This window comes from Anser cygnoides, chromosome 8 (genome assembly GCF_040182565.1).
Source record: "Anser cygnoides isolate HZ-2024a breed goose chromosome 8, Taihu_goose_T2T_genome, whole genome shotgun sequence".
NCBI lineage: Eukaryota > Metazoa > Chordata > Aves > Anseriformes > Anatidae > Anser > Anser cygnoides.
Window position 1 is genome coordinate 30,231,502 of NC_089880.1, and position 25,665 is coordinate 30,257,166.

General features: G+C 42.6%; 1 protein-coding gene and 1 long non-coding RNA gene across 13 annotated transcripts in view; one reads left to right on the forward strand and one right to left on the reverse strand.

Moving 5' to 3' along the window:
* Positions 1-1,481: 1,481 nt before the first annotated feature.
* Positions 1,482-23,948, reverse strand: LOC136791374 (uncharacterized). 3 transcript variants are annotated; one of them, XR_010833235.1, is made up of 6 exons: positions 23,564-23,948; positions 16,171-16,238; positions 10,667-10,786; positions 6,887-6,987; positions 5,934-6,073; positions 1,482-5,817 (listed from the first exon to the last, which is right to left on the reverse strand). It is a non-coding gene; the product is annotated as an uncharacterized lncRNA (long non-coding RNA). The 3 variants fall into 3 exon arrangements; XR_010833234.1 differs by having other exon boundaries at positions 6,887-10,786; XR_010833236.1 differs by having other exon boundaries at positions 6,887-10,786; positions 16,171-18,207.
* NFIA (nuclear factor I A) overlaps positions 21,151-25,665 on the forward strand; it is a 351,994-nt gene continuing 347,479 nt past the window's right edge. For 4 of the 10 annotated variants that reach the window (XM_048062026.2, XM_048062030.2, XM_048062033.2 and 1 more), the window contains exon 1: positions 21,172-21,261. In XM_048062026.2, the coding sequence (XP_047917983.2) occupies positions 21,187-21,261 (75 nt within the window). In that variant the 5' untranslated portion in view covers positions 21,172-21,186. Of the gene's footprint in view, positions 21,262-25,665 lie in introns of all 10 variants that reach the window. The other 6 variants (XM_048062022.2, XM_048062027.2, XM_048062024.2 and 3 more) reach the window with 5 other exon arrangements.

The window sequence follows — 25,665 nt, forward strand, 5'->3', positions numbered from 1 at the left end:
GCTGAAAGTGGAGCATATTTGATCTGCAGAAACACAGGGTTGTGTTCTGATTTTGATTCTTGAAGTTATTAAAACCCTTCCTGCAAAGCGCTTGGTGCCTTCAGGTATGCTTCTTCAACAGGAATTGATGTTGCTGAGCTCCATCTAACACCCAGACCTAGCATACAAATGTTCAAGGAAGACTACCTCTAATTTAATCTATTACATGATTGTGCAAAATTGCTTAACCACATCAAAGCAGCACGGGCATCCACTCTGGGAAAGACATTGTAAAAGAGCTTTCAAACACAAAATATGGTCTTCCAGGTGATTTAGTCATGGGAACGCATCGCTGAATGTATGTTTCCCTCATGCCTCCGAAGTCAAAACAATGGAGCCATTATCAAAGAGAGATTAGAACCGTTTTCCTTATTAACTTGGCTTATTAGAGGATATTTAGCTGTCTATTCATCTTTCCTTCTTCTTCATTTAATCAAAGCATTTTTGAAAATCCATTTTTGATCCTTAGTAAAAATAAGGCATCTTCCAAGGGTCAGGAGACAGATTTTTTATTATTTTATTAAAAAATAAGCTCAAATAATGGTTGGAAAAAATAAGGGGAAGAGAATTCTGAAAGAAATGTATTTCTTCCCACTAACTCCAGTAGTTGCACAAGGGTAATATTTCTCCCACACCCCATTCCTGCTGTAGTCACTGTTTGAATGTTTTGTAGCAGCTGAAATAATGTCAATGTTCTGTTTTTTGGTTTCCAGACAAAGTAGTTTGAATGCTTTTGTACATTGTGTTTCTTGGTTAAACTGTCAAAGAGCAAAGAAAAATACCGTGGAGTTTTGGTGGCTGTTTGGGGGCTTTCTGGTGATTTGGTAATTCTTACTTTGGGCTGAAACCACTGTGAAAATTACCTTATTTCAATGAAATTCTGCCCCGTTTTTCAAGATTTGTTTAGTCTGACATTGCTTCTCCCGTGTGGGCGAGGAATACTTGATACAAGTTGGAGGAGTATGGCTTTGAAATACCTGACTGCTGCTGTCCTTTGCAGACCTTTGATTTTTGGGGCCACTTAGACCTGTTGTCAGAGCATGAAAGGGGTGCTAGGGCTACAGCAGCCCTAAAGAACCCCAGCCACCCTTCCCCAGGTGCTCGCAGTGCTGTTCCTCTCACCTGCTTCTGATCAGGAACAGATTGCACTCATACAGCCAGGCTTATTTTGGATACCCGAAGTCTTTATGAACCATTAGTTACTGAGAGTTCGGTTTGCTGATGTGCATCACACACCATCCAAGTACCCGCGACCTCGTTGAGAGGTGTGCTGAAGCGTGGCCAACCCCCCAGGTGAGCAGAAGGGGTAAAGTGCCCAGGCGCAGGGGGTCAGCCTTCAGAGCAGGGTGGGATTGCCTCTGCAGCATCCCCACCTCGCTCACAGCCACGGGGCATTAAAAAGACAAACTGGGGCTGGCAGGGAGGGCAAAGACTGATGACCTGTGGTGTGTGCTGCCTGCAGCTGGGGCTCTGATGCTGTGTGGGCAGGGAGGAGGCAGGCAGAGCAGCCTGACCGTGTTTTTCTGCAGCATTTTGCTTTCGCCCAGAGCACAGAGAAGTCTGAATGCGTCCCCCAGCCCTCACAAAGGTGCCGCTGGATATAAGTGTTTAACGTGGTCCTTGTGGGATTGCAGGACTCTTGTTCTGGGTGGAAGTCTTGGAGCCAGAGACATGCTGGCCTCAAGGTCCTGTAAGCACTGACATAGGCAGCCAAGATCCTGTTTGACCACAAAGGGATGTGTGAGTACTGAGCAGGGGCAGGGCAAGGCCCTAAAGCTTTTTTACTTGCTGGACATTTGGGGTTTCTGTTAACAGCCTTCTCATTCCTTGATTAGATCTGTAAAACCACTTCATTTAGTGATTTTTAAAATAATAAAGCCGGTAAAAGGCTAAGCCTCTTCCTTTTGGTTAGCAAGTGGCGTGTAGCTTCAGAGAACCACAGGTAGTGGTGCAGTAGCGATGTGCTCAGGGGTGAACGGAGGTGTTGCTGTTTGCATACAGGCAGACTGCAGAACTCCAAACACCAGCATTCACTCACGAGTGCATTTCTTTATCCAAGTCAATATAATGCCCCGAAAATCAGAGCTTGTACGGAAGTGCTGACACCAAGGCAGCCACGGCAGCAGAGCACTCGTGCTGCTGCCACATGGATTCGGCTGCGCTTCAGCCAAGAGCACCTTGAGAGCTGTGTCTGGGCACTGCCATCAGTTTTTAGCTCCAGGGTGCTAATACTGTGTGCTGAGAGGGTTTAGCAGAGGTCTCATAATTACACTGCACTCAGCAGTGCATCCACAGTAGAATCAGCCTGGGTGCAAACCAGCAATAAATAGTCAGTATTTCTGAGCAGGAGAAGCTGGTAAAACATTGCCCGTATTGATTTGTATTTTAATGCACAGAAATCCCCTCTCGTTCGTTGTTAATTGGAGGAAGCTGGCTATGGTTGCCAAAACCACAGCGCCGATAATTTAAAGCCTAAAGTAACTGAGCAAATAGATGTTTACAATAACCTACATATTGGAAAAAGTGGGTAGAAAGTTAACGTTTTCCAATTCTATGTTTAGTCGTGTAAAATTAACAAATCCCTTCGCTAAAACCCACAAAAAGTCAACTTCAGGGGCTAAATTTGACTTGGGTGCAAATCCAAAGCATCTCTCGCACGCCAATGCTTTTATACAGGTATAAGTGAAGTCTAATTTTGACTCCTTTTGGAGTCACGACCTTGTAACCATAGAGATGGAAGCGGAATTGGGACTTTATCCTTTTAATAGCAAAGCTTTTTTATTTGCTACTAAGCATGCAAGCTACCTGTGGGTGTCTTAATGTGGGGGGGGGCAGTGTGCAGGGGAAGAAAAAAATGGATTGAGGGGAGTCTGAATTTGGAAAGCAAGTTCTAGCAAGTACAAGAAAGCATTTCTACCAAATGCTGGCATCAATGACCTTTTTAAAAAAAAATAAATAAATGAAACTGGTAGCATCTGGAGTACCCTGTGGCATGGCGTCCCACTGCTTGCTTCCTCAAGCAGTTCTGTTTGCTGCCTGTAGTTCTCCTCTTTGTTTGAACTCTGTGAGCTGTGCTGGTGAAACAAAATGTGGCACAGGGTAGTCAAAGCTGAGATGTTTCTTCTTCCCAGACGTTAGTCAGTCTGGACCTTTGCTCTTTGGCACATTGGGATTCCTGCTGGAAAATCGGTACAAATCCAGATTGGGAGCGGTCTCTCTACTCTTAAAAGAGCAGACTGTGGTTCTCCCCATCACCCACAAAAGCACATAGGAGTATCGTATCTTCCTTATGTTCTTCCTGGTGATCCTCCAAGATGTTTGGTGTTTTATGTAGACCCTTGTTCAGAGTGGGGATTTAAAAGCTGCAGTTTGGATAGAAAGATTTCTACTTGCCATTAAACGTAGCATATATTTTGAACTGGCCTATTGGCCCTTATGAGTTAAATAGCTGCTAGATGATAGTTAGAAAAACCTGTGAACGAATGTCTGCCTTTCAGTTGTCTTCTTCCCTCAGTTATTTTTGATCTAGTTCTGTTTTCATCCCAGTAATCTAGGATTTTTGCATAAAGAACAGAAGCTTCAGCAATAACAATTGTGCTGGAAACATTCTTGGTCTGATGGGTAGTGCCAAAAAGCTACTGCTGGAAGTCTTGAAGGGAATTGATTTAAATGATTTACACACAATCTCCTGCATCTATTTATTTTTTTGTACTTCACATAAGCACTGAAGAAAATTTCTTATGAGTATAAGGTACATACAATAGCATATTCCTTGCTTACGTGTAAATGTGTTGGATATTCAGTGCGCTGGGTGGTCTGAGGAATAGGAGGAGTACATGAGACAGCGCAGAAGACCCAGCACTTGCTTGCTAGAGCATATGGTGTTTCTGGTCTCCGGGACACGTATCCGTGTCCATACTATTAGGGCTACAGAATGCAGCAAGCCGTTCAGCATATGCTGGTGCTTCTGAAGTCTTCCAGTGGTTAGAGATGGTACAGTCAGCTATAGAAAGCGTAATCCTCTCTCTGCCTCATAATGAGAGGGAGATTCTTTATGCTTAGTGAGCTTTAAATCTTTCATTTCAAGTGGTAGCTGCTCTGTCACCTGTGTGCGTGCAGCAACTGAACCCATAGAGAACGTACAGAGTAAAATATTTGGTGTTTCGGAAATCGTGATAAGACATGGATGAGGTCTTCAAGCTTCAAAGTTGCGTAATTGTTGCCCATAGCCTGTCAATTACAACAGAACAACTGACAAATGAGAAAGCTTTTAAGTGTTTGCATAGTGGGGGAACCAAACAAACCAATTTTGCAATTTGTGACTGCTTAATTATGTGTTCGAAGGCCAGGTCCGCTGCAGATAGCAATACAGGCTTCATTATGTCCCACGGTGAAAGGTTTAAAAGTCTTTTAAAAGGTTTTATAGCATCAAAAGTGCACGTAATATTTTGTTTATTGCTGGACACAATACATTACATTCTGCTCTGTTACCAGCTGGCCTGAGCGCAGTGAACTTCAGGGCAGTGTTGGAGGGTATTTGGGGAGCAGACAGGATCCGGCCCCAGCTGCTCCCGGCGCATCTCCCAGCAGGTCCCTGTCCAGCAGCACGTGTCGTCTGCTGCAGCTGGGTCTGCTGCAGCTGGCAGGAGGCGTTTCTGTCCCCTCCCGGCTGCGGGCTGCTGTCCCTGTCCCTGCTGGGATTTCCAAGGGGAGAGGAGGGAGCAGGGGGAGGTGGCTTTGCTTAGGCTGCTGTGGTGGTCAGAGGGGACCAAAAGTGCCATCTCAGAGCAGATTTTCCTTCCTCTCTGTCCAGATTCCCTCCAGAGTCAATTGACAGCCAGTTGCTGTTCCACTCTTTATCCCTTTTTGTGTTCCAGGGAGCTAAGAAGGGTGGAGAAGGAGCAGGAGGCTGAAAGCACAGTAATTAAAGAAGGATGTCTGCAGAGGACTCGTCATTGCACTTGGCCTCTGCCTTCAGCAGCATCAGCTGGCCCTGTGGCATGCACTGCAGCCATGTCTCAGCTGATGCTGTGGCAGGTGTGCAGACCCCCAGCCCCATTAAAATCCAAATCCCGCCCTGCTCTCACTTTCCCACAGACTGGTCACATCTTGGATGGCCTCTGCCAGGAAATACCACGGGAAACATACTCGGGTTGCGGTACTAAATATTGGGTGGAGAGCCTCTCTCCACTGAGCATGCTGTCCTCTCCAAGGGAGGATACATTCATCTTTTTTTCCCAAGACCATCTTTGTGCACTGCTGCCATCTGAAAACCAGGCTAGCTTCTGGATGTTTGTTCATTATGTCTGTTGCCCTGTTTTATTGCTTGCTTCTACACATAGGAGTAGGTGCCTGAATGTCAGATTTGTGGGGTAGATTCATTGCAGAAAGAAGCAGGCAGCAAGAAACATAATAAAGAAGTTACTGTGGGCCATGACCCCCAGGTTGGAACATACTGCTTTACAAAATAATCCCTGTGAGGTGGTGGACACCAGCCTCGGGATTTCCCGGTATCAGGCAGGGATTTCCTCCTGCCCGTAGGTGTGGAGCTGCCTGTGCTAGTTTACCATGGATAGCAGGGTTCTGCTCCTTTGTCAAAAGAGTCATTTCAGTTGCCAGCTCAGGCTGGTTGGCTGGTTTGCAGTGCTGGAGTTGGTAGCCGGGCTGTGCATACCAGGCTGGGATCCTCCGGTGACTGGCTTCACGTAGATCAGAGGCTGGGTTGGAGAAATCGCCCTGGGGGCTGCTGGTGGTGAGCTGCAGAGCTGATCCGCTGCCCTGCAGTAGGGTAGGAGAGGGAAGAAGTTCAGAGGAGTTTATGGGGAAGGCTGGGGAAGATGCAGGCAAAAGCTTTTCTCACTGCCACGGCGGCATCTGGTGACCCAAATGCTTACTGTACTAGAGTGTCGCCGGGTACTGCTGGAGAGTAGTTGCTGGCTGCGATGCCATCCAGTTAGCTCTCGGAGCGCTTGTGTTGTCTGGGGGCTGGGAGGGGAGCTCGGGAGGTGAGATCTTTTTCCTTGTGTTGCTGTTTCTTTTAGAGTCGCAATACATGAGGGGAGAAAGAGATTAAATCAAATTCAGTCCCGCAGCTAATGCAAATGGCAGGTTATGTACAGAAACGTGCAACGCTGACTGCGATGCTGAAGCAATATGCTGACTAAAGCATAAGGAGAGCTCCTGTATGATGTACAGCACATGCCAAGTGCAAAATGGTTAACTAGCAGCCTGCAGAAATTCGATTTTAAGTTACCAGAAAGAAGATCTTTCTTATAGGTCTTGAAACCAGAGGAAAATTTCCATCAGTAACCACCAAGAGACAGTTTCTACAGTGGAATTAGAGAAAAAAAAATGAAATAGCATCTTCCAATCTACAAATCTGGGGGCTCTGGATGTTTTCTCCTTCCCGAAGACGGCCCCGCAGGTGATCACATCTGCCTCAAGCAAAACAAGCAGCATTCACCCTCCAGTCCGTGGTCCAGGCAGGCAGCCACCGAGGGGAGATTATCAAATGGGCATCACCAGGCTGCTGTAGTGATAATGCCCAGGTCCAGGGAGCTCCCCCAGCCCTCTGCTGCCTTGTACTCATCACATCTCACAGCCTCTGCTCCCAAAATGCTGGAAGAATCGTTGGAGATGTGACAAGTACAAAGAGCAGAGATCTCCCAGGCTGCACTTACTGTAAGCTATTGTTTGCTGTAAAATGCTCCACTGTTTTTTGCAGAGCTGAGCATAGTGAAAATGAGCAATGGTGAGGAGTAGTACAGATGATCTTCCTTCAAACTTATCAGTTCCTTTACATTTTGATACAAAACTCCATATTTTAAGCTTTATCTTTTATTCTTACCTTAGAGAGGGCCAGAAGTTTTGAGGGTTTTTGTTGGTGGTGGTGGTGGTTTTTTTGTTTTTCATCCCCAGTCATTCTTTGCTGAGAGAAAAGGTACAAAACTGACAGAAGGGAATATTAGGCTGCAGCTTGTAAAGAGGGCAAGGACATTGCAAGCAATGGAGATTAAAAAGGGGAAAAAAAAAGATTAAACTATAAAGAAGTACTTGACAGTGTGTCTTCTGCATTTACTGGAATATGCTGCTCAAGCTAAAACAAACAAACAAAAACAAACAAACAATCAAACAAAAAACACCAGGACAAGAGGTAATGGGTGCTCTGCTGTTTGCTGTTAATATGATCATGGCTTTTGCTCCCACTACACCCAATGCTGCTTTTATCATTCAAAAACACACATCATTGAGCTACTGGAAAACCAATTGTAGTGGGAAGTATGCCTCTGAGGTTATGATGTATGTGGAAGATGTAAGCTCAAAATATTTTTACAATCAGTGATGATACTGCCTGCTAATTTATTATTACCCCGTGTGTCTTATTCTCAGTCATAAATGTTTTGTTTCTTAAAGTTGAAAGCAGCTGAGCCTTGGAGGCTAAGCTTTGCATAACTGGCCTAGCTGTTGTTTCTCTGACATTTATTTCAGGTGCACTAACTTATGTGTAGTCTGCAAAATCAATAAGTAAAACATAGAAACTTGGTTGGAGATTAGTGTGTGTATTTTCAGATTTTTTCATACGGGAAGCAGAGGGCTAATTTAAAAATCATGCAGCTAATTCGCAGAAGGGAGAGGGAGAAGTTAGGTTTCACTCCGTAGGCCTTGTTTTCAGGGACTGAAAAGCAAGGTCCAGGTTCAATGCATCATTCTTGAAGCACCGAACAAAATCCGCCTTTGTTCTTTGGTGAAACTTATCTGGAGAGGAGCTGCGCTGCTTCCTGTGAAATACAGCCCTGCAGATGTGCTTTGCTGGTCGTCCCTCTGCTTTTGCTTCCTTTGGTCAAGTAGTCAAGAATAGACACTTTGTGCTGGAGTGAAAACGATGCTGCCTCGTTTGCCCTCTGCTGAGACTGAGCCCCGCTCACCGAAGGGCTGTGCCTTCCTGCCAGGTACCCCGGTGTTTGTTTATTTGTAAAGCGTAACGGAAGATCCCTCGGTGAAACCAAAGCTCCCTCCTTCGAGCCTTGGCAAGAGAGGCAGCCGGTTCCCAAACAAGTGCAGACAACCTGAACTGATGCTGTAAGTGCACAGATGTAGGCAACGTGCAAGTGGAGGTGATGGCCCCGATAGTTTCGCTCTACGGAGCACATGGTTAAGTTCGGGAGGAAGCTGGTCCCACTTTTAATGGGTCGGAATGTAAGAAGGTGAATTGTAGGAAATTAAGGCTCTAAGTGGCTGAGTTATAAAGCAGAATAGAAATTGATTTTGTAATAGTCTCTTGCATACTCCAAATATCCTTAAGTGCTTTATGTTTTAAATAGAGCAGAGTAAATGCACAGGAAAATGAATTGCCTATTATGCACCAAATAGTTGATTTGTTACTGAATCTTAGAAAAGGACAGGTTTTACCAGTATCTTTTCTGTAGGTATTTATTTAGCGTAAAAATCATCTTATGAAATTTTCCGGAAACCCCATCCGCACTCATGGCCCTATTTTGTTAGGTGCAGTGTAAGTAGTTAGTAAGATCCCTACCCCAAATAATACGAGCTGCTGGAAGGCAGGGCTGAGAAGTGATGCAGTGCAGAAAGGGGAAAAGAAGGGAATGTGTGCTGAAGAGAGGATGGGAGGTGCAAATGTCCCATCCCTTCATTTTCATCCCCAACACACAGCAACACACTAATGCTCTAAGTGAGGCATTGGGAGAGGTACACGGGGACAGCACGAGAGTCCTGTCCCACCGGGGTCCCACGGGGCTGCAGGTATAATGCCATCAGAGGCTGGGGGGAGGAGGGACGATGACTGCATTTAGTTTTCTTAAGTTCTTTATTTGGTTTAATTTAATGTAAAGGCAGCTATAGCGACATATTTTCACAGACTATGAAGTGTTTGCATTGTATGCTACGTAATGTGTCCCAATTCTCTCTAATTTTACACCGGTCCAGGCGGCTTTCCCAGGAACATATTCCTGGCTCATATTTGTGGTGTGACATTTTTGGTAAGTGTTGTCAGGGTTAATCCACTGTGGAGTAATCTTTCAGATTATCCACCGGAGCCCTGGTCTTCCAGCAGAAGCACAGACAAGCTCGAGCTAACGCTGCTTCCCTTTAGGAAGGTGATGGCTATATTCTCAGGTGAAGCAGTTACTAGAAGGACCCTGATTCTGGTTTGGTTTGGATTTTTTTTTAGGCTAAAGTGAGGTGCTCTAGGCAAAATAATATCCACTCCTGACTGAGAGTGAATAAAAGCATGGAGGTGCTGCTAGAGATCTCTACAAAAGCAGAACGAGGGGCAAAGCAGCTCATTCTGGAAGGTATTCAAATACTGCATGTTTGGGAGCCTGACTCAGTACGAGCTTTACATAAACTTCTAAATCAAAGGCTGTGGCTGTGTGTCTGCGTGTTTGTGCCACGTATTAGGGAGCTGTTTGTGGCTGTGGGTAGCCTTAGGAGGACTAGTCGTCCTGCAGTACTTGCGGTGAGCTTCTCTGCAGTTATAAAAGCATACCTGTTCTTTGACCTACATCACTGGAACCTGTGAACTTGCACGAGCTTGGTGAACCTTAAAAAATAGGTCATGAAGATTAAAAAAAAAGTAGAGGCTTTTTCCCATCCTTTGATGAATGATTCTCCCCTCACTTCCTACTGTTCCCACTTGTACTGTTGCAGTTCTCACTGCTCCCCTTTCAAGAGTTGGGATTTGCCCTGTTAATGAAAAGTGTCTGTAATTTGTAGGCTTTGCTTCTTTTCGTATAAAGATAGTGTTATGCCATTTACTTGTGTTGAGTCCTCATGTTATGGTCACAAAAGCTCTGCTCCAGGTAAGCACCCAGAAGCAAGTCTGGCCCATCTGTAGGTAAATATTTGGCAAAACTGAGTGACAAAGCAGGTTTCAGCCAAGTCTGGCTGAGGTTTTGTGGGAAGAAAGGAGGGGAAAGGAAGCGTGGTCCCCGTTGACTTGTGCACAGCTGACAGGTTCAGCTCTTGTATACTGAGGCCTAAGATTTATTTTTTTTTTAATTATTACTGAAGCAATATTTTGTGTAAACGTTTACACATGACTATATTTGTAGCTCTTTGCATTTTGTGCAGGCTTCCTTGATATCTGCCTATCTACAGAGACTTAGAATAATTTCGTCCAGTGAAAAATAAACCCATGCCGTGACGGGTTTCGCATCGCCTCAGGGTGCTCAGGGACACCGCAATGTCCTCGCTCGAGGTGGGAAGCAGGGAAGGTTGTGCAGGGGGGAGAGCACATCCCATACAAGCCAGCACTAACGGGCAGGGCCAGCAAAGCTCCAGCGCTGTCCCCAGGTATCTTTTCTGGTCCCTGCTCAGCTGGGCATCAGGTTCCTTGCTGCTGGGTTGTGAGAAATCTGGGCTCTCTGACATGGGAGTACTGCACTAGAGATTTTGACCCAGAGGCTCAGCAGAAAGCCAACGAGGACTGAATTCCCCATTTTACTTTCGGGTGTGAGCAGTATTTTTACCCCTGTATCCCTTCTCAGCAAACAGTTTTCTATTCTTGCTCAAACACAACGAGCTATTCTTGAGCAACTTCACCAGTTTGCCAAGAATAGGGCTTGAAATATGCTCTTAGCTCATACATGTGGCTATTTGTCTGTATTACCTCATGCAAACAAGAGAACTTCTTTCTTCTGCTTCTTATTGATCACAGTAGGTGACTTACACTGCAGGAGGAAACACCTGATTTATTGGTCGTCAGTCCCCCTTCCCGAGGACACAGCATCTGAAATAAATTGAATCAAGGGGCAGAGAATGTACTTAGACACAGGCACAATTGTTTGTGTCTCATCCTTACGATAAGAAAAAAACTCTGAAGAAAATCTAAAGTGTCATTAGTGTGATGCTATAAATAAGCAAAATGCTGCACAGATAAGAGTGTACCACATTTTCAATTCTGGAAATGGCTTGCAAGCCATTAGGTGCAGGTTAAGATACGGAACCACAGATTTAGAAAGGGGGAAAGCAAAGAAGAATTAGTGCTGAGGAGCAGAGGGAGAAAGCAATCACTGGCTCTGATTTCCAGGCTCCCCAGCCTGAGATGAGCCAATTCCTTCAAGAAAGGCTGGGAGCCATCACTGTTACTTGGCAAGATGTTTTGTCTTGTTCATCTCTTTCCAAATCAGCCCCAAGGAAGCAGAAGCTGACCACAGCTTTCTGCTGGGGTTTCTCCCAAGATGGGAGAGCCCCAGTGGCAAACCCAAGTCCTCTCCCTCTTTCTCTACAAAGCATCCAGCAGTGGCAAGGTAGGAAGGTGAAGGACTAGACTGTCCTGCATTCAGCATTGCATCACTGATGCATAATATCTTTGGAGCCAGCTATGCAGAAGAAAGGCTTGCACCTTCTGCATCTCAGAAGTCAGGGAGGTGCAGCAGGACGTGGCTGAGCTGCTCCGTCCCCCTCCCACCCCCTGCACAAAGCCATCAAAACGACTTGCTCTCTCTGGGATGCCTGCAGCCCAGTTGATAAGACAGCAAACACCTCCTGGAGTGCAGAGAGCTTGTTCCAGCCATTTGGTTTAAGAGCTGAATGGTAGAGCTCAGAAGACATGTTTTCCATTCAGTAAAATTAAAAAAAAAAAAGAGAGTAAAGGATAAAAAAAAGCTGCTCTCATTGCTTTCCGCTGTCATCCTCTGGAGCCTTGAGGGCCGTGTGTGTGTCACACCCTTACTTTGTAGCTCTTGCATTTATAGACTCTGTTTTTCACTCCCCGAGATTTATTGTCCCAGTGAAGAAACAGTCTGGATATGCCTCTGAAGTGGAAATGTAGCCATGTATTTGCTAAGAACAAGTTTGTGGTTTACCAGAATATTTCTGTTTCCTTCTGAGGTTTCCAGCTAATGAAGGGGAATTTATCCAGTACATTTATTGACATTAAAATAAGAGTTGCAGTCCATAAATAATCCCATTGTTGTTTTAGCTTGCAGTTTAAAACATTTTGTCAGCAGCATTGTCGTCTGCTGTGACTCAGCTTTGTGTTTTTCCTCGCAGTACCAGAGCAGCCCGCTGGTAACGCAGACGCACATTCCAGCCATTCCTACTGAGTAGGCTTCAAAGCCTGCTTTGAAACCATTCCTCAGCTTTTCAGCACTGAGCACGGCTGATCCACGGCACAGAGTCAAGTTCACAGTCATTCCATACCTTATGAAGGTAAAAGCGTAGCGCCCCGAGTGATTTCTGGGTTCCTGTGAACTCCTGCCACTTCAGAGCTGGCAGAAGGCTGGGAGAGACGGGTGACATGGTGGCATAAGGGCCACCCCCTCTGTTTTACCCGCAGGCATACAGGAGGACATGGCCAGAAGGGCCATGTTTAGGCTGAACATAGGGTGCAAGTTATTTGTTAGTGCCTCCGGGGAGCTTCCTGGCCCTGTCTGTCACCGCCCTAAAGGAGCCTTCGTGCACAGAACATGCCCTCCCCTTAAATGTGGATCCCCGTCAGAGAATTTCTGTATAGTCTCCTCTTTGCTAGCAGTGCACCATGTTTTGAACTAAATTTGATCTTCTAAATCTGAAGTAATACACTTTCTTTCTTTCTTTAGTTCTAAGCTCATGAACAACTATCAGTTTGATTAGCTGAAACTTCCCCCCCTTCTTTATGGAACTATTTATTTTTGATGAGCTACAACTGCTGTGGATATTTTTCGAAAGATTAAAAACAAAAAAAAAAAAAGGAACCTCACAAAGACAGACAAGTGTTGCAGACTTAATCTCCGAAATTCCTTTGTATGACCAGTTAACAGAAAAAAGGATGTTTATAGTGATGTCTTTTGAATAAACTATGTACAGAGATTTGCCTTCCAGGATGTGATGCTCAGTGGCATGGATTACACAAGAGCGTACATTTATCTTAGCATCACCAAAGTGTTATCTTGCTGTAAAATGTTCAGTAATCCAGATGCACTTTAATGCATTATATCAGGTTCACTTGTAAAATTTGCTTCCATGCAGCTCAGTCCTTCCCCACAGTTTTCCAGGTGTGCTGTTCAGCCCGCTGGCTGCCATTCAGCCGTATTGTCAGGAGGACAAGTCTGACACCTCAAGAGGTGAAGCTGAGGAATAGGCAGGTATTTAAATAGACATGTGAACCAGCAAACAAGGGTGGTTTTAATAGTAGTAGCATTTTAATCTTGTTAAAAAGACTGAAGAGGATTTACTTATTCATGGACTAAAATTGCAAAGTGTGTGTGGAGCTGTTGTTAGTACTGAGGGCACTGGAAATCCATATGATTCAGTGTATTTATTGTTTTAATTGTTCATATTTCCTTTGCTTTGAGGGATTTGGTCTTCGAGATTAATATGATGGTCACTGCCACATCTGTCTTGGATTCCTTATTCCTCAAGAATAGCCCTAAGCAGAAAGCATTACAGAAGTCTCTCATTAGGAAGGAGTAGTCACAGCCTTTCATGTAGTTGTAGATCATAAAAGGCACTGATTTAGCACTGCTGCCTGTGAATCCATCAGCACTGGTGGACTCAGCAGGTCCTATGAAAGAAAGCCATTTCCAGTTAGACTTTGGGCACTTGTCTATCACTCTTGATTAATACTAAAGTCTTCCTTTCTACTGTGAGCCACTTGCAGCAACTAGTTATCAGAAACTGGAAGAATAAGTGAAAATCAGAGCATGGTTTCAGAGAGAGAAAAGCTTCCTGTGGCATATGACACTGCGGTCTTTGAATCCAAAGGTAGTTCTCAATCTACTTGAGACATTTAGGCATACTTTAGGCATTACTTCATGTAATGTTGAGTTTGTAGGTTTCTGTAATACCTACAAACTCAAAAGGAGGAGTGACACGAGGCCTGCCTATGCCTGGACTACCAAACAGTCCACCCAAGTTGTCTGTGCAGTAGGTATCAGTACTCAGCCTCCTAAGCCTGACCAAGCTGACTATGGAAATGTGCTGAGCCTGATGATTTTTGCTTGCTAGTAGCCTCTCTTACAATACCCTGCAGACCTCTAAAATAGAAATTGTCTGTAGGAGCCCCACAGTTACTTCTTGTGGTGTTTGGACTCTTCTGCATCCCTATTCCACTTCCTTCTTTATCTACATGGAAGCAAGCTTGCGTGGAGAAAATACGTTTTAGTTCTAGTACATCAGGACATCTTAAATACAGGCAATGTATGCAGCTTTAGATGTTTCTGTATATGCAGAGAGACAATTGAGAATGAGGTTATGATTTGTGTTAGTACCAATTTAGCCACAGCTCAAGTAACGTCCTCCTGCAACAGCAGCCAGTGTCCATGGATCACTGAAGACACCGAGTAAAGATAAAACCTAAAGTGGGGCTGAATGAGAATTAGTTTTCAGGTGACTCAACAGTTATTCTTAATGTGTGGTATCAGCCACTCAGGGCAATGCTCAATTATGCCATCCCTTAGCAAAGGCTTAAATATTGACTCCCCTCTGGCATGTTGGGAATCTCTGTCCTAGTGAAAATTTACTACTTTATTTATGACTGGATTTTTCATAGGAGTCATACTGAGATTATTATATGACATGAAAACACTGTCAAACAACTGTTAACTTAAAAAAAAAAAACAGAAAATATTAAATCAACTGTGTATTATATATAGAGTGCAGTAGAAGAAAACCAAAATTCTGTACTTCTGAATAAGATTTTTTCCAATTGGCTGGCACAGGGAGCAAGTTTGTCTTATATATGCCACTTTACAAATAAGTCCAATAATTGTAGAGGGAGCAACTGCTCCAGAGCTCTGCCAGTGTTCATCAGACACAGTGACAGTAGCCACATCATTAATCTCATGGTATATTAGAAATAAAGTCACTGGAATGGAATGGTGTCAAAGGATAAATGTTTCCCCCTTTGAAAATAAACTTCTCAGTTTCACCTCATTGTGTTGTCTTTGTGTGTGTGTGTGTGTGTCCTTTCCACCCTCCCTTCAATAAATCCTTTGGTTTCACCTGGCATTTAGGTAACAGTAGGAGACCAATATCCTATGTCAGGGCTCATTCGACAGTTATCAGTTTAGCATACCCTTAAATCCCCCCTGTGCTGTGCCAAGACCAATCCTCTCCTGGAGAGGTTAAACATATGCATTACATATTGAAACAATGTAAGTAGCATGTAATTAGCGCTGTTTATGCAATCTCACTTTAAATTATACTTTAAAACCTACAATGTTTTTCAAGGCACTTAATGTTAGGGAGACTTAAATGAGCATTCATCTTGTCATTTTTAACTTTATTCATAAATAGCGCTCTAAATATATTTGAATGGGTTATTGCATTAGATCCCATGAACTGAAGCACACGTTCTTGCGTTAGAGGATATAGTTCCTAATGAAATATCCGTTAAAATGATGAAACTCATGAATATGGCAATTAAATTTCCAAACTGTCATCAACAACTTTAACAAAAGATGTTTGAACTGGGAAGGGAGGGTGTAGGGGGGACCATTTTTCTGTCCTATTTTTTCTCCCCCTTTTTTTCCTTTTTTTTTTTTTTTTTTAAGTCTTGTTCCATAAGGATTATAGCTCCCCCGCTGTTTGGAAAAGATAATTTCACTTGTAACACTAATAACTTGAGCAGGGAGAAGGCTGGCTGGGTGAATGGAATGCACTTCACTGCACATCTTGGCTTCGCTAGAAATCGGAAACAGATGGTCCTTGCGGCTGGCTTCCCACTCGGGCCCGCTCAGTGCCAGCCTGTGGTCGTTGGCTGGTTGCTGCTGGCACTGTGTGACTTGAACATAGTAGGACAGTGGCAAAAGAAATCAAATCTTTTTCATTGAGCAGCAAACTGTAATGAAATTTGACAGATCTGACATTCTATACCCAACATCTAGTTAGAATATATTAACCTTTTAGTTTTCTTGAGCTCCTCTCCTACAAGTTATGAATCTTACTATTAGAGTTTTGCAGTGGCTCTGGAGATGGTGGAAAGCAGCATCTTCTGCATGCCCTCTAATGTCAGAGTTAAAATAATATATTTCAAATAATAAAGGAAAGGCTGGGCTTCTAAACATTACCATTTTTTATACAAAAAAAAAAAAGTTAGCAATAGAAATAACGGTTAGTTACTTTTGTTAATATTTCATTCTAGGAAGAGAAAGGAAAACAGTAGTAAGGTGACATTCCAACCCCATTTACCTGATAAGAATATTTTCAGGGTACGTCCTGCATGCCCTCCTCAGGGGGTAATGTTACCTTTGATGCAGCTGCATCAAAACAGAGTTTGTAGTTTAGATTAATGCTTTTATTTTCATTTCTGTGAATTTGCATTTACTTAGATCTTTTAGATATTTCCAGGGCAGAAGTCCTCCTTTCCCTCTGAAAGCCTTTCCCAGGTATGAGCATTAAGCTTTTTTTCCAGATTTGTCCCCCCTAACCCTTCTCAGGAGACCTGGCTGGCTGTCACAGGCATTGGGGCCGCGGAGTGCATGCTTCTAGGGCTGGTACCTGTCTCAGGTGAAGGATGTGTTGGACTGTTGTGTTGATTTATGGCCACACATTAGGAAATAGTTGGGTATATTTCAACTTCCAAATAAATCTGGCTTATGTTCCTTTACATTTTGGGTTGATAGAGAAGAATTTTTACATTTTTTGTAAAGTTTGTGTGCCGTTCCTTCCCCTTAAGTCCTTTTATCTGCTCCTCCTGTTTCTTTCAGACGCAAAGTCCCAGCCCTGTCTGTGATGTCAGGGTGTCCGTGCTGACAGACCGTTCTGTCAGGAGCGGGATCTTGGTGCTTGCTTCAGATGAGGCAAAAGGGGGAGTGCAGATGGCAAGAAGAAATTCAGAGGAGCGAGAGGGGGACGGGCAGGAATACATACAACAGAGTTACGGGGAAAATGCAGAGACCAAGACAACTTTCCTATGGAAGGGGAAAGGACTTCTTTCCCTGGGTTTGGCAACATCATCCAGCATGCGTGGGTCACCTTGAGTATCCCACAGAAGCTTTACTGTTGCACTCATTTTGGCTGAGGAGCTCTTGAAGGTGCAGGCGCAGCGGTCACGTGCTGCTTCTGTCCTTGTTTACGCCTTCAGCAACAGCAGATCCTCTTGATTGAAGCCAGGATTATAGGATTTCCAAAAGCTAGAACACACACTCATTGTCAGCAACTTTGCATAAGTTCAGAGGCTGTCCAAAAATCAACTGCCTGCTCTCACGTGGCACTTGAACTAATTGTCACTGCTCGAGATAAGGAAATCCTCTCCGTAACTCGTCTAAGTGCAGGCTTCCCAAGGAAAACGCCTCCCAAATTAGGAACAGATCTAATCAGTTGCAATCTTCCAAAAAGGTTCTAAGCAATTGCCATTGAAGAAATAAGGGGGATAAAGGGAATCAAGAAAGTGTTAACGAGCAGTAGACAGGGTGCAATTAATAGGTGTTCTAGCAGGGAGCCCCAGGATCCTAGAGATGTGCCCAGCGCTGGGAGCTGCACGCAGTTCTGCGGGGCTCCTTTTACCGACGTGAACAGTAGAAGCCAACATTTGGAGAAAGCGCCTGCTATGCCAACATTTCTAATGCTCTCATGCATTCAGTTTCCAGTAGACTGTAAAATGCCAGCTTGATATAGTCATCTGAATTAATATACTTTATTAGCCTTTTTTAGCATTCCGTCCTGGTTTCGTACACTTGATAGCAACGATGACCTCACCAAACATGCTGCCGAGGGCGGATACGGAGGGGCACGCTTGTGCTGCGGGTGCTGCGGCAGGTAACTCTGCTCGACAATGAAGCGAATTTATTTTTGGATAGTTGGCCACTTCTCCAGTAGGAAGTCAGAAAGCAACTGGCAAGTACTTCAATTCATTGCTTGAGGCCTAAAGCTGTCGGAAAACAAATCTCTTCCCCCGTAGCCCACAAACACAGACACCTAACTTATTTCCAAGTTGAAGTATCACTCATATATTGCAAGCATTTTGATTTTGCAGCTGTCTGCACGAATGTCCACGCAGCACGAAAGCTTTTTCTTCCTTCGGAACAGATCTGATTTAGAAGCAAACATCTTTGTGGCTTATTAGTCGTTGGAAGGCATCGTTTTGTCCTAGTACTATTCACAGGGAGTGTTGTGCAGAATGCTGATTGACAAGAGTTAAATTCAAAACATGTAGCCATTTTCTGGTGTGTGGTTTTTTTCCTGATTGAAGGAAAACTACTTAGATGTTTGTTTCCAAAACGGCATCTGTCAGCAATCAAAGGGGAAAAATTGCATAAAACAAATGCAATTGTTTGGAGTAGCATTTCCTGGATCATGTTAAATGCTTGATTTGCTCCCCATTATGCTCACCAAATAATTTTATTTTCCACAATAATTGCAATATTTAACATGTTGTATTTAATCTTGTTTTAATGCTATTAACAACAGCCGCTTATGAAAGGAATAATTGCTCTATGGGTAAGAACCCACCATCCCCGGCATCAGAACGAACAATGGCAAAGTTAACTACACCTAATTGTGCTGAATTTAAAACACAGTTAACCAACAGCGCTCCTTGTTTCTTCGCACATAACTGCTGTACTGTCAGGAAGGAAATGGTTTCATGCTTCTGTCATTCATAAGCTGAAAAGTGTACGCTCTTCTGAAAAAATGTTTATCCAGTGTGTTTATAATTAATATTCTGAAGTAAAGTAATATATTGCCATAGGAAGACCTAAGTGCTCTCCAAGCAGTGGTTAATACAGCAATCAAGAGAAAGTTTGTCAGTGGATCTATAACTGCATCGGGCAGTGGAAAACCTGATAGACCGAGCAGAGATTTATCACAACTTGAGGGGAAAGATACGCAGCCCAACTGGCTATAAAATACTAAATAAATTATAAGCAGGGTGGGCAAGTTGTTTGTTTTGAGAGGCAGCAGCAAAAACAGCAGCATAAAATCGAACCTGACACCCATTCAAAGGCTGATCGTTACTTCAGGTTTTTACTTTATATTTTGTATGATTATTTTCAGGGAGATTTTTCAGGAAGCAGCAAGCCCCGCCGAGGACAGGTAGCGTTAGCAAAGCCGAAGTAACAGAAGACGATAAACGCTTTGGCCGGCCAGTGCAAGGACAGTTCCTGGCACAGCGTCCCTTTTTTTTTTTTTCCTGGACTCTGACTAAAACTTAACACTTCCCGTGCTAGTCCGACCCTTCACTGCAAGTAGCAGTGATACTGTACCTGCTATCCAGGGGAAAAAAAAATAAAAAAGCAAACTGGGATGTGAAGTAGTTGTGCAGATCATGCACTGACATATTTTTTTGTGCAGTCCCAATAGATGGTTAGGGCTGGGGCAAAAACAAAGACTAACCCCTGCGTGTTACATCAGCACTTTGTATTTTATCCTAAGTCATTTGCTTATCTCGCACATCACAGAAATCTGAAAGTATTACTGAGGCTGGATGAAAGTTAGTTCTGTCCTGTGTGAATGACGGTTTTGTAATCTGTGCCGCCTGGAATTACAATTTTGCTGCAGCCAAATAGTTAAACAATTGTTAGTACACAAAACAATCAAACGAGGAATTGTGCGCCCACAAGCTTCCCTTTTTGATACAAGCAGAAATAGATATTGTTTAAAATAGAGGGGATATTTTTGATCCGTTTTCCTCCTGCATCCAAACGACAGAAAGATTCGCAGCGTATCGCTGTTTGTGAGCGAGCGAGCTCTACCAGCCCCTGGCTCGACAGACCCAGGCGATGTTCCTGGCGAGTCTGGTGGCCAGTGCAGAAGTTCATTTTTTTCGAGCACTTGAGGGAAGGCGCTGCTGCACGGACTGAAGTGCCCTGTTGTGGGGTGGTGGTGCTCAGAGCTGAGCATCCGTCGCGGGGCGGCTTAAATGGGAAGCATTTGCTGCCTGTTTAATACTCAGCTGTCCTAAAAGTAATACTTCTGTTTGCAGTGCCCCAGCAGAAGTGGGAAACAGAGGTTTATAATAAAATATACAATTATCTTTTACCTGTTTTTCCAGGGAAGGATCTAAACATTGAACATTACCAGGATTTTATAACTTTCCAAAACTATTTATTCTGCAGTTGTCTTTTTTCCAAGCTATCTGTCAATTCTGCATTTAAATTATGAATGCTGTGGAGAATACTGATGCCCAGAGGAAGAAACAAACCTCTGTGAGGCTTTTGGCATTATTGCCTGATGGTGTCAGGAAGGGTAACATTAAAAACAAGTTTTTAAAATACGGTGGCAAAAAAATATTAAAAAAAAAAAGACAAGAAGGAAATTGTTTGGCTCTTAGGGAGCACTTTAGCCATTTGAACCTTCATATGAAAAGTCATTCATTTAAAGAATAAGATCTGGTATCTAAAATCAAGAGGGAACAAAGAGCCAAAACTTTAACGTCTCTCTTATTTAAATCAATTAAATAAATAAATGAAAGAGCATTTGATTCTTTCAGAAAGCTCCTCTCACTGAATCGAGAAATAAACTCAAGCAGTTTATACTTTTGTTTTGCTCTTGCATTGCTTAAATAATTATATGCACAGTTATGAAAGAAAGAAAAAGAAAAAAGAAAGGTGCAATTCTTTTTGCTCAGTCTTTTTTTTTTTTTTGCCCAGTCACGTACATGAGAAAAGTAGCTGCGATAAACAGATACTGAATCAGACTGAAAGTCTTTTTTTTAAAAAAAAAAAAAATCAAAACATTGCATGATAGTCTCTAAGCAGTTCCATCTGTCAAGCAGAAATTTTAGGCTAATAGCCTGTGGCGATCTCCCTCCGCAGTCCACTACCTGCCTTTGTCCTATTAAATCTCTTTATTCTTCTTAAAAAAGGAAAAAGGGGAAAGGAAAGAAAAACCTTGCAGACCAAAATCATCTGAGTGATGAAGCCCTAATTTTGACCGCCTCTCTTTGATGTTGAGCAGTGGGTTCTTATTTAAAAAAAAAAAAAAAAAAAAAAGGAGTGAGTGAGAGAGAGGGAGAGGGGGAGAGAGAGGGAGAGAGAGAGAGGAGAAGACAGTGCTAGGAGCAGATGACTTTTCATCTCCACTTCACCTTGCCACTGGGTCTGTGAGAGATTGGTTCATTGTCAAGGAGATTTTTTTTTTTTTACCCATGATTCCATATGGTATGGACCGGGCTACATGTTGCCCAACATGCCAGTGCAAATGTTTTCTCAATTAGGTGTCTTATCTCCCGTGAGTTAGCATCAGATGAAGCTTGCTGACAGCATAATGGCAGGGAAAACCTCCGACGGCTCCATCAAATGGCAGCTCTGCTACGACATCTCGGCCAGAACTTGGTGGATGGTGAGTTGGCAGCAGGGCTGCTTTTTTTTTTCTCCCTTTTCTACTTTCCCTCCCTCTTTGACAAAATGTCCCAGACCTCACATTTATCAAATTAACATTTGATTTTTTTCACACTCTTCAGTGGAGCAGCCTCACACTTGTCCCACTTGTGTGCTTTCCCCTGTGTAACAGGAGACCGTTAATGTGCACTACAGTTTCCACAGGGAAGCTTTCTCAATTCTCCTTAAGGAAGGAAAAAAAAAATAAAAAAAATACACAAACTATGCAAAGAAGTAGTTTGCAAAAGCCTCGTGCAGAGTAACTTGTCTCGGTCGGCTGCCTGGTGCTCAGTTTGTTTTACTTTATCTGCTGCTTTCAAGCGTCCGTGTGCGTGATTTTTTACCATGCACTATTTTGTAAAGAGGGGAGGTGGAAAGTTCAGCCTGCTGCACAGCGAGCCGGTGCCTGAAAAAGCCTGCAACGGTGCGGTCGTGGCGTGGTGTAAAAACCATCACGTGTGCGGGGAGCGCGGTTTGCGAGGTGCTGCCTTTCGCCGGAGCCCCCGATCTAACTTCTCCCTCCGCTTGTTTACGTGAGAGCAGGTTCCCGGGCTGCGCTGACCTGGAGCCATGTGTTACGGATCCCACCGAGCCTGGCTCGGGCTGCTTTGGGGCGCAATTAAAGTTTCCCTAAAGTCCCAACGTGCTCCGTAGAACGAGTTAACTAGCATGTCATGGTCAGCCGGGCCAGACAACCTTTGACATCTTGAATCTATAAGAGGTATAGTGAGTTGGGAGGATGCACAATAGCCCATTGTGGCAGAAGATGCAAGTCCTGTTGTGAGGAAGAGAGTCCTCAAATCATTACTGCCCTCGTTAGCGTGTTGTCCGTTAGGGATTAATTCGTTAGCAGCGCATTTTGAGTTTTCTGTAATTATTATTCTTGTGGCAAGCGTGAATTCTTCCAGTGAGAGGAAAAGTTTGCTGCCAGGACAATGAATGTATTATCCGCTCCTAACTGGACCGTGAACCTCAGCTCGTTTCACATAGATATCAGTTAAAAAAGGACTGGCGAGTGGAATTACAAAACAAGGCATGATCACTTTCATTGTATGATACGCTGAAACAAGTCGGGGGCTCTCCCTCCCCCTCGCCGCCCCGGACCAATTTTGGTATCATTTGGAAAGTTTAAGACCTCTGAGGACTTGAAAGACTTTTAAAAGTGAGATCCGGAAGGTTTTTATTCTGCAGCTTGGTGGTGGCCATTGTGTATATCATGTGGCTTGTATTTAAAGGTGTTTGGGCTCGGGTTTTTCAGTTTTGTTTTGTCTAAACTCTTAATTTTTTAACCGTCTATTAGAGGTTTGCCAGCGGTTGCCAGTGAAATGTAACATGCAGCTTTTGGTTAATGGGAATAGGGAACGCTAACCACTTTACTTATAGTACTGATTTTCCAATTAGACTTTCTGCCAGGGGAAGTTGGAGGGGGAAGGGGTATTTGCATGCACATAAACTGTTGACTATTCATGTGACTTTTTTTTTAGCTGGTTAAACCCCTGTAAATAAGGCTATTGATTCTGAGTTATCATTTTCAAAGCAAAGTTTTCGACTGCCTGTTTTAACCACACAATTTATATCGTGCTGTGATTTTGCCTTATTCTAAGCCATTTGTGTATTTTATTACCACTCCTCTTTTATTGTCTATCGGCTGCTTTTATGATGAGGTACGTCAATGTTTATTATTTAATAAGTATCCTCAAATGCTATTAGGCAGTTATTGTCACCCTTTAGAAAGTATCCGAGGAAGTTTCATTTCAGTCACATTTATTTCACAGATGTTTTAGTACTGTGAATATAATATGTAAAAATGCTGGAAACATTTAGTAATGCACTTGCCTAAAAATAAACAGTTTTATAACCACACATGCTGTTGTTTAGATTAAACATTGCAGAAAGTTCTCCTTAAACTTGAACGTCACACCATTTATTTTCTAAGAGAACAAAAACCCCACTAAAATAGCCATTTTTTTGGTAGAAGTTGTGCTAGATGAAAGAGAGGTTATTTTTAGCTGAAATGAATAATTCAAGATCTTTACAATAGATGCGTTAATTGCAAATAATTTTCATACAAAGTTTCAATTATTGATGGAGCAATAAGCAGTTTTTCATACAGTCTGTGAATCTAAAATGCACAACAAAAAGTAGATATCTATCATTTTTTTTCACCCCCAAAACCTCACCACATTTGCCACATTCTTTTAATCAAAAGTAAGCTAGAGAGCAGATCTTAATGTTTTAAAGACAAATAAAGCTTTTAAAATTACCTCATGCATCGTCTGGCTGCACAAAATCTCAGCTGCATAGTGCTAAACTTCGGTTTGGTACTGCCAGCATACAAAGAGATGAGTGAATACCCCTTGCACCCATATGGACTCAGCTGCCAGCACTGTGATATGCAATTTTGCTTTTTAATGAATCGTAAACAATTTGTGTGTCAAACGAGTGAGTTTGTTTGCTTTCTGGAGCAGGTTCTAAATCAGTTTTTAGCTAGAGCTGCGTACTGTACTGGAGTATTATGCCCAAATTTAAAGGTTCTGTGTCATTTTGATGAAAAGACCTGTTATAATGAAAGAAACGGCTTTATAAAAGGCTGGGTGTAGTAATCTCTCTTTCTTTCTTTCTCTCTCTCTCTCTCTCTCTCTCTCTGTCTCTCAACCTCACACTCTCCCTCTTTCACTCCAGTCTATAGCATGTTTATAGCTAGCTAGCTGAAGATAATGGAGATTGGTTGATTGCATGATTAGGAAAATGAATGGATTTTATCGTTGGGCAAAGCAGCTTGCATTTTTGAAAGGTGGCTTTAAAATGCAGACTTCTAATTTTGACCTTATTTTCTTTCACTGATAATCTTTATTAATGCTCCTTTAATTCGTTTTTCCTCATCACAGTTAGTTTTTCTCTCTAGCCAGCTGATGGGATGGTTAATATATTTTATCTTGCCAAAATAGCACGAGGTCAAGGTAAAAGAAGAACGTGATTCTTCTTTCTTGCAGACAGTTATTAATGTTTCAAACTATTTTGATGGAGCCCACAGGATTTGTACATTTTAACAATAATTGCATTTGTCACCACAGTTTTTAGGCAATCTTTTGATACCTAATCTATTTTTCTCATGCTTTGCTTTAATCAAGTAAGTGCAGAAACATTAATTTGGCTATATTGTAATATGACATTTGAGCAGAAAACTTCCCCAAAATGCTGTAAATTTGTGTGAGAAGGAGTTACATATTTTACATAGATATAAAAGCAAATACTTTAACCAGTATAGCAGCCTGAAGGTATGATAAGAACAGATTTGTTGAAAAAAGGACCATTATTTTGTCACTTTTTATTTAAATTTGATGCTATCATACAGGCACTAAAGGGTTAGTTATAGAAAAGTTTCAGTACTCTGTCTTGCATTTGTAACAAATATGTGCAGCTGTGCTACTTGTATAAACATTTATTTCAAGCTGATTATTTTTTTAAATTATTTGCTCTAGCAAGCCTATATGATGTGACTATCATATATGTTTAATAAGGGATTGACTGCAAAATTCCTTTGCACGGGGTTATTGAAATACATACGTAGCAAAGTTATATACTAGGAGAAAATTCTCAGTGACAATACAGAACTAGAGACCCTGGGCCAAATTCTGCTCCGCATTTACACTGCCGTCAGCCTGGAGTCGCTGCATTAAGTGAAGCAGAGCATCTCCAGGTTTACCTCCCTGAGTGACTGGGAGCCAACTTTGACCCAAAATTTGAGTATCTCAGTCCAAACAGCTTCAAGACCCAAAGTTTCCTTTTGTGAGATATCTGACAAAAAAAAAAAAAAAAAAAAGCCTTATTAATAAATAAGAAGCCATTGCAAATGACTCCATGTATGCGCTAACATGCAAACTGCTGGGTTTGAATATGACAGTTAAAGCAGACCCTTCAGACATTTTTCAGAATATTATTTTCTAGTTCTGTTATCCAGCTGTCAATCCGTATTTCCGTACATAGAACTTTATTTTCTTTACCATAACTTAAAAGATAATTTATTAAAGATACCAGGACCAGGCTTGAACTGGACATTTTGTTACTTTAAAGGTTTTTAACCCAACATCATTTTTTCACTGAAAACTTTTCTTTCACACCTGTGCTCCATTTTCAGAGGAACAGCTGAAATCGCTCAGGTAACTTGTGCAGTAGAAAAAAATGAGAATTTTGAAACGTTGTTAACATTTCTGTCAATTAAGAACTAATGGAATCCTCACCATAGATCTCATTGCAAATGAGATTAAAAATAATGGCATAGCTAATAAATATTCAGTTTTGTCATATGGAAAGCTGATTGGTACTACTAAAGCTAAAATAGTCCAGAAGCATGAAACACTCAAAA